General features: G+C 40.0%; 3 protein-coding genes across 3 annotated transcripts; all 3 read right to left on the bottom strand.

The window, feature by feature from the left end:
* Positions 1-217: 217 nt before the first annotated feature.
* LOC138885024 (uncharacterized) lies at positions 218-2,280 on the bottom strand. Its single transcript, XM_070165908.1, has 4 exons — positions 2,037-2,280; positions 1,375-1,878; positions 910-990; positions 218-717 (listed from the first exon to the last, which is right to left on the bottom strand). Exons 1-4 carry the CDS (start codon positions 2,278-2,280, stop codon positions 218-220), a joined length of 1,329 nt encoding a protein of 442 aa, XP_070022009.1.
* Positions 2,281-8,711: 6,431 nt separating this feature from the next.
* On the bottom strand, positions 8,712-9,716 carry LOC138885025 (uncharacterized). The gene is made up of 2 exons (XM_070165909.1): positions 9,370-9,716; positions 8,712-9,210 (listed from the first exon to the last, which is right to left on the bottom strand). Exons 1-2 carry the CDS (start codon positions 9,714-9,716, stop codon positions 8,712-8,714), a joined length of 846 nt encoding a protein of 281 aa, XP_070022010.1.
* A 2,466-nt stretch (positions 9,717-12,182) lies between these two features.
* On the bottom strand, positions 12,183-12,770 carry LOC138885026 (uncharacterized). Its single transcript, XM_070165910.1, has 2 exons — positions 12,597-12,770; positions 12,183-12,443 (listed from the first exon to the last, which is right to left on the bottom strand). Exons 1-2 carry the CDS (start codon positions 12,768-12,770, stop codon positions 12,183-12,185), a joined length of 435 nt encoding a protein of 144 aa, XP_070022011.1.
* Between the last annotated feature and the right edge of the window lie 216 nt (positions 12,771-12,986).

A 12,986-nucleotide genomic window follows, 5' to 3' on the forward strand; every position in this document is an offset into this window, starting at 1 on the left:
AAAAGTGTGCAGCTCCTTGTAAGATCAAACATTTCATCTATACGAGGCAAAGGATATTTATTGCATTTTGTTATCTTGTTCAACTGCCTATAGTCAATGCACATTCTCAGGGATCCGTCTTTCTTCTTTACAAATAGTACTGGTGCACCCCGTGGTGATACACTAGGTCTAATAAAACCCTTATCTAACAAATCTTGTAACTGTTGCTTTAGCTCCCTCAACTCTGCTGGTTCCATTCGATATGGGGGTATCGATATGGCTGTGTGTCAGGTAGAAAATCAATACCAAAGTCTATTTCTCGTACTGGAGGCAATCCTGGTAAATCCTCAGGAAATACATCAGAAAATTCTCTCACTACTGGTACATTTTCTATACTAACTGTTTCCTTTCTTATGTCATTTACAATAGCTAAGAGACCCAAGCAACCTTTCTTTGGAAGTCGTTGAGCCTTCATAAAAGATACAATTTTGCAAGTCTCTGGAACCTGACTTCCTTTTAGAATAAAACTGGGTTCATTTGGTATCTCAAACTTTACTATCTTTGCATGACAATCGACTATAGCATAGCAAGAAGATAACCAATCCATTCCCATCAGCATGTCAAAGTCAATCATATCAAGTACAATAAGGTCAGCTAGAGTATCTCTACCCTCAACCCGAATCTGACAAGCACGATACACGTATTCAGATAATAGAGACTCTCCAACAGGAGTAGCAACTAGAAAAGGATCATTCAATAGCTCAGGTTCTCTACTAAATCTCAAAGCAAAGTACGAGGACACATAGCAGTGAGTAGATCCCGGATCAATCAACACAAGTGTATCAAATGAACAGACAGAAAGAATACTTGTAACCACCGCATTCGAGGCCTGAGCATCTAGTCTAGTAAATGCAAAAACTCTCCCCTAACCTCTACAAGCATTCCCTTGTCCTTGATTCACAGTAGCACGGTCTCCAGCACCCCGACCTCTATTTCCTGTACCTGTAGTACCTGAAGTATTACGAGTAGTCTAAGTTGGTGCAACTGACTGAATAGAAGCCTGGTTGAAATTTCTCGGAGGCTGAGGGTAATCCCTCAAGTGATGTCCCAACTGGTCACACCGAAAGCACTCTCTAGTTAGAACACGACATTGGCCCAAATATGATCTACCACGGGTCTGGCAGATTGGAGTAGTGGCATATATCTGCCGAGAATTATGATGTCCAGATGCTGACGGTCCCCTAGTACCCTATCTGTAATGTGGTTTGTATGTGGACTGTGGAGATAGGTGTGTCCCTGTCCGAGAACCCTATTGTTGTTGTTATCCCTGATTTCCTGTTCTTCTATTTTCACTAAAACCGCCACTGAAAGCCCCTCATGTCTTGGCCTTCTTACGTAAATCACTAGCTGCACGCTCCTCACGTCCCTTGTTTTCAATCTTTCTAGCAAGGTCGACTTCATCAGAGTAGGATAAAGTCTTCATCTGTGGGGCTACTACAGTGTATAGACGACCAACCAATCCATCAACAAACCTCTGAACTCGAGCTTCTTCGGTAGGCACTAAGTAGGGAGCATATATCGCCAACTTACAAAACTTAGTATTGTATGTTGACACATCCATATCTGGAGTCTGAACCAATCTCTCAAAGTCTCTAGCATATTTTTGCATCAGGCTGTCTGGAAGAAATTGATTCTTGAACAACTTAGTAAACTCGTCCCATGTTAGTGGTGCTACTCCTGCTAGCCTTCCTAGCAATACAATTTTATACCATGTGTTGACCATATCCTCTAGTTTGTATGCTACGAGCTCCACGGCTCTCTCACTAGAACATTTAAAAGCACGTAATGCCTTGAGTGTCCTATCTAAGAAACATTGAAGATTTGCTGAATTATCGGAACCTGTGTATTTTGGTGATTTCAATTTCAAAAACTCTTGTAAGGATACTTCCTTATTTCCGAAAGTCTGAGTCTGTGTAGGTGCTTGTGTCTGTAAAGTAGCCTGATGAGCTGAACTTCCTCCCTGAGTAGGCACCAATGCCTCCAACACATTCAATAACCTTGCCACTGCGTTTGCAGGTAAGGCAAAATAGGTACAATAGTTGGCACTGGTGGTGGAGTGTCCTGAACTCCCTGCCCTTGCACTTGATCTGGCATAACAGCTTGAGGTTGACACATGTTTCCAACTTCGGGTTGAGGAGAAGTTTGTCTTCTAGTTTGATGAACCCGAACTTGACCGTCACCCCAAGTAGTACCACGTCCAGCACCATGTTCAGCAGATGGGGGTGTGCATGTCCTAGCCATCTGCGAAAGAAATATTCCAAAGTCAATCTCAAGTTATCTCAATGCACGATCAAAGAATGAAAGAAGGAAAACCATTCCTAAATGTTCAGTAGCCCCAAGTTCATAAGTATGGGCGCCTACATACCCATGAACAAGACTCTACTAAATATTGCTCCATGACTCGGGACTTAAAGCCTAAGCTCTGATACCAACTTTATCACGACCCAATTTAGGATTGTGACCGGTGCTTAGGAGCAAGTGCTCCCAAGTAAGCCTCATCGGTAATTTTACAGAAAATCGGACAGATTCCCTATTTTTGGACCATCCAAAAACTTTTCTTGTCTCAAATCAACAACCAAACATCCTAATATCATACCATCCAATTGACAACTTGTCAATTAACCAATACAAGTCTCCACCATACCTAAATCACCAGCTAACCACTAAAAATACTAATTTATCTCCAACTTTGATAAATGAGAACGATACTCAACATAAGACTATAATAACAAAAAAAAATACTCATGACACTAAAATAATGACTATGGAGCGACTCTAAGAGTTCAAAGAAAAGAGTATAACAATAAATAAAATCTCTGCCCACGCGAACAAGTGTGAGGCTCACCAAGAAATATCAACCTGTGCGCTCTAATTAACGAAATCCTTGCCCGCATCAACTGTTGTCTCTGTAAAAAACGGGGAATGAGTCGCTAGCTTAGTGAGTAATAACACTTAACCACAACCATTTTTTATTTGGGGACAAGTCAGAAAACATGCTAGTATCTCAAATAGAAAATAACATAAAAATGCCCTTTCAGAAATAATAAATAATTTTCAGTCTCATCATGCTTTTCTTGTAGTATAATACAATTAACAATTCAGTAATAAGCTCGGTAACCACTATATAATGTCAATATTCAAATTTGAGAGGTTTCAATGAATAGATCATGTAATCGGTATAACTGTGGACTTCTTTTCAAGAAGTCAAATATAACAGTAGTCCCTACTCGAGGAAAATCGGTAACGGTATGCTAGTTCTACCTTCTCACTAGCGAGGGCTATAAGGGTAATCGGTAATTACAAGGTGCATCGAGTCTAAAGAACCCACCGTTAGCTACGAGATCCTTCACTGTCTACTCCCATTTATACTTGTCTCTGTAATCTGTATATATACTCGTAGAAAATATTTTAAAACAATACAGGGCATTTCGGTTCTTATCAAATCATAAAATTTCATTTCTAACAGTGAATTCAAGTAATAGTAAAACAAATATAGTGTCAACGAAAATATCTAAAACCACGGTAACCATCTCAAATAACTATTTCGGTATCATATTGAGTAAAAGACTTGTCCCACATGCAACTCAAAATAATCGGTAACATATTCATTTTAAAAATCATGTCTAAATCATGCAAGTTATGAAAACACAAATTGTGGTAAGATTACTACTTACAGTACTCGTGCCGAAATACCAAATGCTTCACTTCGAGCAATTGGTACAAATTCCTCCAATCAATCTATAATTACATAATATCGATCTCATGTTAATTGCCTCATTTAGGCTAAATCTATCACTAATTTAGAATACCAAATTCTTCGAGTTTTATATTTTATCATCAATTCACCGAATTATATTTACCCATGCTATGAGTAATTTAAATTAGTCCAAAATCTTTTAAGTAAAAAGGTATTTATATGGTTTATTCCTTTTACTATTCAATTTTCTTGATCGTGAGTATAAATTGAAACTGAAATAACTTTACTGTCCATAATATTCCTTTTTAATTGGTACTTATCTTTTGTACTCAATACTAGACTTATCACATTCAAACCCAAATCTGATATTGTCATTGCAATATAGTTAAACACCAAAACTCAATCCTTGCACCCTAACTTAATTTACACCTAAAAAAAATCATATATACTGAGACTAGTTTAACTACAAATATATCAATACCTTTCTTTTTCCAAGTGAATCTATCCTACAGTAATATTGACTAACTTCCAATTGCATAATTTGCCCAGAATAACTCTTTTTGGTATTAAATTTCTTATACCTTGTGAAACCCTTCAAATATATGAATTAAGATAAAAAGAATTATCAAAAGAAAAGAATCCAGATGAGAAATTCGAGTATTACCCGTAAGAACCAGTGTGAATTTAAAATTCTTCAAAGTTTGGTTCTAGACTCTTTCTTCTTCTCCCTTTCTTTCCTTCTCTATTTTTTTGGTTTCGTTTCTGAAGCTTCTACTTCGTCATAATCGGCAGCCCTCTTTTTGTCCTTTCTTTTGGCAAATGGGCTTTGGCCCTTTTGCCTTACTTGTCTCTTTTTCTTTTTCTTTTTTTAAAGTTATTTTTTTCTTCTTATTCTTCTTCTTCTTCTTCTTCTTATTATTATTATTATTATTATTATTATTATTATTATTATTATTATTATTATTATTATTATTATTATTATTATTATGACCAATACACCCTTATTTAAAAATATATGGTATTACAAGAAAGCTAGCATTGATAATGGAACTGCTAATCGAGCAGAAGCTGGTGGACCGGAGGATGAAGATGGTGGCATGGTTGCTATCTCGGTAGAAGTATCGGCTGCTGTGGAAGGCTCCACAATTGAATCAGTAACCACTGTCGCTAGCTCTTTAGACTGGCCAGTGGAGGTAGTAACGTTCCCTTGAATTTAGGATTGTCAGCTCCCTGAAGGTGGTACCAGGAGAAAGGCTTCTTGTCCTTTACCTTGGTGTCATAATGATTCAGCTCCACCCCCTGATCCTTGAAGTATTTGGTGAGGAAGTTTGGGTACAAATAGGATCTCTCACCCTTCTAGACAGATAAAGTGATATTAGTGGACAGGATGGCACCAACATTTATTGGATACCATGCCAAAATTGAAGCCACCAAGACTGCACAAGGAAGTGGGAGCATGTTTTCATTGAGGCATGGGTCAATGCGGCTACGCACAAACGTTTACCACCCTTTTGCTTCAAAGTTTGGGGTGGCCCGGATAATTGGAACCCCTGTTGTGAGCCTTAGAGGTGTTGATCCTGGGATTGCCAGAATCTCAGCCAACCACGGACGAGCTGCATCACCCATGGTTAGCTTCTCCAAATACTGCACAACCTCTACTTCTTCAAGCCCCACATATTTGTTCAGTGCACATGTGTCAAAATAGATTTTCAGATTACGCACTTTTGTCACCTTAATTCCCTGCTTGATGTGAGCAACATTTGCGTAGAATTCCTTGACCAAGTACTCATTTGCATATAGGACACTGGTGGTGAACCATTTCCAGCCTTTCCTCTCTTGGAATTATCTAAGTACATTGGGATTGTGCTTGTTCAGGTCTTTCATTAAGAACTGTCGCTCAAGAGTGAGCGACCTCTGTGGCCACCATTCCCTAAACTTGGCAAAGGCATTGGCACTAACAAATCTGTCCTCCCATATCTTCGGCCTCCTTGATCTTTCCAACCCTGCACAGCAATATCACGCTCTCTCCCATCATCTGGAACATCATCATCTAAGTTTATTGGAGCACGATGGGCAGGTGAGGAAGAGGGCTCAAAGTCTTAGCTGCCCTCTTCCAAACCTTCAGATGAACTGCCAGCTAAAGAAGACTCATTGACCAAACAAAATTTTCGAGGGAATTGTTGTGATTGGGCTTTATATTGTGATTGGGCTTTCGGCTGTGCTTGCATGGAGTTACCCTCAGAAGTTTCCCCGGAGGGGACATACTCACTGGTTTCCGAGGTGTCAGGGGCTCTATTGACAGTTGCTTTCTTACTAATCCTTTTGGATTACTATAGGTAGATTGCTTTTGCCTTGACCTCGGACTCGGGAGAGTTCTGCCCTCTCTTGCAATGTATCTCCTCTACCACATGAACGAACCATTGTCTGCAACACATAAGAACTAGAAATCAGCTACAATTGAAGCTCATAATGTATGCATAAACATGATAGGTAGTTGCAGAAAAATAATTCTCAGAAGGCCAGTGCGGACCTCACAAAACTGAGTGAGGCCACAGATTGCCCATTGCGGACCGCACACAAATGAGTGCGGTTACAGAGTGCCCATTGCAAATCGCAGAAAAATGAGTGCGGCCGCAAAGCCCCAGGTTCAAACTACTGGGGTCTTTAATGTTCTATCATTGCGGATCACACAAAAATGAGTGCGGCCACACAAGTCCATTGCGGACCACACAATTTTGAGTGCGGCCGCACAAGTCAAGCACAATATTTTTCCTAACTCTGAGGGCTATGGACCGCACAAAAGTGTGTGCGGCCGCATACCCTCTACTGCAGACCGCACAAACATGTGTGCGGACGCATAATTCAAAATTCGCGGGCACTGAAACTAGGGTTCATGCGATCTTTACATAATTTAGGCATGGTTTGCATAATTAAGCATGGATAGCTACTTACTTAACCCCCAATTAACACTTAATATGCTACCCACATGATTCTAAGCAAAAACAACTAAGCATTGACATTTTTAGGCATGGAACTAACTCTAAATCAAAGAACAAATGCAAACAAAAGATGAAGAATCTAATAAAAAATTTAACATACCAGTAATGAAGATGCAGGTGATGAAATGAGGGAACAATATGAGAGCAATTGGAAAATTTATTGTGCAAGTAGGGCTCAGAAGGTCGAAAAGTTTTAAAAAATTCAAGCAACTCTATTTATACTTTTACTTGTGGGACCAATTTTTTACATGAGTGCGTCCACATAATTTTGATGTTGTCCGCACTCCTTACATGCCTGTGGAGAAGTCTTGCTGCGGACCGCATAAAAATACGTGCGGCTGTAGCATTAGTGCGGACCGCACAAAAAAGTGTGTGGCCGCAATTCCTTAAGCATTTTTGAAAAGCCAACTTAAGGCTGGCGTGTGGGCCGGTTAGGCCCGCGAGCCCATATGGATAGTGGGCCTAAACGGGCTAGGGCCGGTTCATTGAAGAAGCCCGTTAGGACCGGGACCATTTGGGCCCAGGACCGGGTCCTAAGTGGGCCGGATCAACCGGTCCTAAACGGGCCCAACGACTACTTTTTTAAAAAAAATAAAAAATTCCAAATTTTTTAGCCGTTACAACATTTAAAAAATGGTCGTTGTCCTGCAAAAATAGCTGTTTGGGCTTTCTAAAAGAGCCATTTAACCCCCCCAACTTTATTTTAACCCCAAACTTTTTATAATTATTTTTCCCTATTTTCAACTATAAATACCCCCCCATTCTTTCATTTTTCTTACAAAATCATCAATCTCTCTCATTTCTCAAACTCAAATTGAAGTATTCAAGTCTTCACTCATCTCTCATTTCTCAAACTCAAATTCTTAATTCAAGTTAAATCATGCCCGGTGATTCTAGATTGCGCCCATTTGTTTTGGAACACTTTAATGTGGTAGAATAAAATGAAGAAGTTTACATAATAAAGTGCAAGAATTGTGATCGAGTCTACACTCATCGTCCAAAGTTGGAGGGCACATGCTGTTTAAGGAGGCATATAAAGAGTTGTCTTGCGCGTTCTCTAGACATTCATATTTAAGATTTTAAGTTAATTTGAGACAATTTGTGTTATTTTAAAATTATTAGACGTATTATGCTTAATGTTTTAGTTTGTTAGATTAATTTGAAGTATTATGTTGAAGGCATTGAACTTTATTTTGAAGTATTAAATGTAAACTTTAATTTGCATCTTTGATACCGAGTTCATCTTAATATATATATATATATATAGCTAATGTTATATCGAAATTCGAATATAGCTTATATACTATACACTTAGTATATCTATAATACTATACTACTATATATACATCTTATATAATGCAATACATTATATAAGGCAATTTCTTGTAAATTATCTAAATTATATAGTGTGTGTGTGTGTGTGTGTGTGTGTGTATATATATATATATATATAACATTATATAAGGCAATTTCTTGTAAATTATCTAAATTATATAGTGTGTGTGTATATATATATATAAGCTGTATAATTTACATGAAATTGCCTTAGATAAATTTTTTTTAAAAAAATAGGCCAGGACCACATAGGCCCGGGACTAGTCCGCTTAGCCCGGGACCATTAGTTCGTGGTCCTGGTCCGGTTACCTCCAAAAGCCAACGAAGCCCAGGATCGTTTAAGCTCGGCCCACGAAGCCCAATACAACATAGGACGGACTCACTTAGGCCCAGCCCACGAGGCCCGTTTAGGCCTGGCCTGTTTGTCACCCTTAGGCCAACTTCAGAGACTATGCATTTTGACACTTAGCCAAAATTTTCATGTACAGTCCCTGCAATACACACTTATTCCTGCATATACTTTAAAACTTGTTAGTTAGCACAAAAAAAGTCTTTCTAATCTAAAGAAGAAAAAATAAAAGAGAGAAAATGACACATGGGTTGCCTTCCAAGAAGCGCCTGATTTAACGTTGCGGCACGACTCAAATTACCAACCACTTGAAATGAAGAATCGCCACAATGTGGCCATCATCAACCTTGCCAAGATAATGTTTAACCCGTTGCCCATTTATTCTAAAAACCTCATCATTCTTATTTTTTAAATCTAGAGCACCAAAGGGGGTTACATTCACTACTTGAAAGGGCCCACTCCATTTTGATTTCAACTTCCCCGGAAACATCCTTAACCAGGAATTGAACAATAGCACAAGATCACCTTCTTTGAACTCTTTGTTGTAGATGTACTTGTCATGGAGGTACTTTATCTTCTCCTTGTAATAGGACAAACTTGTGTAGGCATGATACCAGAATTCATCAAGCTCATTCAAATGTGCCACTCTTAGGTTTGCAGCGACATCCCACTCATGGTTCAACTTTTTCAATACCCACATGGCCTTATGTTCAAGTTCTACCGAAAGATGACACACCTTCCCAAACACCAATCGATATGGAGACACCCCAATCAACGTCGTGTAGGCCGTCCTATAAGCCCAAAGAGCATCATCAAGTTTTCTTGACCAATCTTTTCGGTTGGCATTCACAGTCTTTCACAAAATACTTTTGATCTCCTGGTTGGAGACTTCAACCTGTCCGCTTGCTTGAGGATGGTAGGGGGTGGAGACTTTATGAGTGACACCATACTTGGTTAGTAAGGTATTAAAAGCCCGGTTGCACAAATGCGAACCCCCATCACTAATAATAGCCATCGGAGTACCAAACCTTGTGAAGATGTTCGTTTTCAAGAATGCCACCACACTTCGAACTTCATTGTTGGGTAAAGCCACGACTTCAAGCCATTTTGACACATATTCCACAGCTACCAAAATGTAAGTGTTCCCACAAGAGCTCATGAATGGTCCCATGAAATCAATACCCCAAACGTCAAAGATATCAATCTCTAAAATGGTGGTAAAGGGGCATCTCATTCTTCTTAGAAATCCCACCGGCCCTTTGGCATTCATCACAACGCTTGACAAGCTCACTAGCATCCTTTTATAGGGTAGGCCAATAGAATCCACAAGTCAAAACCTTTGTAGCCGTTCTAGCTCCACTATGGTGACCACTATACAGTGAAGAGTGGCAAGCCTCAAGAATTCCCATTTGTTCTTATTCCGTCACAATTGCTAGATCACACCATCGGTACATATCCGAAAACGATACGGATCATCCCAATAATAATCCAAGCAATCCTGTTTGAGCTTCTTCTTTTGGTTTGAAGAGAACTCATTCGGTACAATGCCGCTCACAAGATAACTCGCTAAATCGGTGAACCATGGCATCCCGGTCATTGAAACGGATAGTAGTTACTCATTGAGATATGAATCATTGATCTCAAGGCCATCATATGGCCTCCCCTCCTCCTCCAAACGGGATAAGTTGTTCGCCACTTTATTTTCACTACCCTTGCGGTCTTGAATCTCTAGATCAAACTCTTGCAAAAGCAGCACCCACCACATCAACCTTGCCTTAGAATCTTTCTTGCTTATCAAATACCGAAGCGCCGCATGGTCGGTGTGAACAATCACCTTAGTATCCATCAAATACAGGCGGAACTTCTCCATGGAAAAACAATAGCAAGTAGCTCCTTTTCGGTCATAGTGTAGTTGACTTGGGCATCATTCATGGTCTTGCTAGCTTAGTAGACCAGATGGAAGATTTTGTTGATTCTTTGCTCCAACACCGCTCCAACCGCAATATCACTGGCATCATACATGAGCTCAAAAGGCAAGCTCCAATTTGGTGCGGTGATAATAGGAGTAGTAGTCAACTTGAACTTAAGCAACTCGAATGCCTTCATACAAACATCATTAAAATGGAACTTGGCATGCTTCTCCAAAAGTTTACATAATGGGTTCACCACCTTGGAAAAATCCTTGATGAATCGGTGATAGAAACCCGCATGACCCAAGAAGCTCCTCACTCCCTTCACGGATGTAGGGGAGGGAATTTGGAGATCACCTTAATCTTGGACTTATCAACCTCAATACCATGCTTTGAAATTTTGTGGCCGAGGACAATTCCTTCCTTGACCATGAAGTGACACTTCTCCAAATTCAACACCAAATTTTCCTCCTCACATCTAGCCATCACCCTATCCAAATTGTTCAAACAATATTCATATATATTCCCAACCACAGAAAAATCATCCATAAAGACCTCAAGAATGTCCTCCACCATGTCGGTGAATATGGCTATCATACACCATTGAAAAGTCGCGGTGCATTACACAACCCAAAAAGCATCCGCGAGAATGAGAAAGTACCATAGGGACAAGTGAAAGTGGTCTTCTTTTGGTCCTCAAGAGCAATAAGGATTTGGTTATAACCAGAGTATCCATCAAGAAAGCAATAAAATGCACGCCCAACCAACCTATCAAGCATTTGGTTAAGAAATGGAAGCAGGAAATGATCTTTCCGAGTAACTTTATTGAGATTCCTATAGTCCATGCACACTATCCACCCGGTGACAATTCTTGTTGGGATCAATTTATTCTTGTCATTTGTTACCACAGTCATGCCCCCTTTCTTTGGGACACATTGCACCGAAGAGGTCCACGAGCTATCGAAAATAGAGTACACTACCCCGACATCTAACCACGTGATAATCTCCTTCTTCACCACCTCTTGCATTACTTCATTTAATCTTTTTTGATGTTCAACGAAAGGTTTGGCACCCTCCTCTAAAATAATCTTGTGCATGCAAAAGGCGGGGCTTATGCCCCGGATATCCGCCAAAGTCCAACTGATTGCTCTTTTCCTCCTTTGTATCACCTCCAATGTGGACTCCACCTGCATGTTAGTTAAACACGAAGAAAGGATAACTGGTAAAGTAGAGGAAGGGCCAAAGAATTCATACATGAGGTGCGGGGGCAATAGCTTTAGCTCTAAGGTAGGAGTCTCCTCGATTGAGGGCTTTGTTAGAGGAGTCTTCCGGTTTTTAAGATCCAAAGATAGTTTTCGGGGCTCATAAGTGTACGACCTCATGCCTTGCAATGCATTTACACACTCCACATAGCCATCACTCTCCTCATCATTATCTAGGTTGAGCAAAACGGCTTCCAATTTGTCCTCAACATTCATTGTTGCACTAGCATCATCAACTATCATGTCGATCACTAAATCCACAAACGAACAAACTTCATTACTATTCGATTGCCTCATTGATTTGCACATAATAAAGACAATCTTTTCGTCACCCACCTGGAAAGTGAGCTCATCAGCCTCCACATCAACAAGAGCCTTTACCGTAGCAAGGAAAGGTCTATCAAAAATGATAGGCACCTCATAGTCCACTTCACAATCTAGGATCACAAAATCCGCTGGGAGGATGAACTTGTCAACTCTAACCAATACATCATCAATAATACCCAAAAACCTCTTCGTTGTCTGATTTTCCATTTGCATCCCCATGGATGTGGGTCTTGGTTGCCCAATTCCATAAGTTTTGAACACCGATTAGGGCATCAAGTTAATACTTGCCTCGAGATCACATAATGCTTTGGCAAAATCGGCGCTCCCAATAATGCAAGGGATTGTGAAGGCGCCCGGATCTTCCAACTTTGGAGCCATTGAGTGCACAATGGCACTCACTTGGTGAGCCATCTTGATTGTTTCACAATTCATTGATCTTTTTGTGGTTACCAAATCCTTCATGAATTTTGCATATCCCCGCATTTGTTCCAATGCCTCAACCAACGGCAAATTAATTGACAAACTCTTCATCATATCAATAAACTTTTTGAATTAATTTTCACTGTTTTGCTTTGCAAGGCTTTGAGGGTATGGAGGAGGAGGCCTTGGCGTTGGTGCCTTAACCTTTTACACCACTGGTTCCGGCATGTCAATTAAGTGTTCCCTAGACGGGTTCACCTCTTCTTGTGTCTCCTCCACACTTTCATCTATTTCAATTCTCACTTCTTTATTAGCTTGAACAATATTGCTTGGGATTTTATCCTCTTGAACCACAACATCTTCATCCATAATCCTTCTTTGATTTGAGATGGTTGCATCTCCACCTTTTCCACTTCTAGTAGTCGCGGCCATAGCATGTCCCGTATTATTCCCACCCTTCGGGTTCACCACCGTATCACTAGGTAGTGCCCCTTTAGGACGATTGTTCAAAGCTTGTGAGATTTGGCCTAATTGAACCTCCAAATTCCGAATAGAAGTGTTGTGCGAGGCTATTTAAGCATCAGAGTCGGCGTTCTTCTCCATCATCTGTTTAAACATGTTTTCAATTCTACCCATCTCATTGAAAGA

Source organism: Nicotiana sylvestris, chromosome 2 (genome assembly GCF_000393655.2).
Source record: "Nicotiana sylvestris chromosome 2, ASM39365v2, whole genome shotgun sequence".
Classification (NCBI taxonomy): Eukaryota; Viridiplantae; Streptophyta; class Magnoliopsida; order Solanales; family Solanaceae; genus Nicotiana; species Nicotiana sylvestris.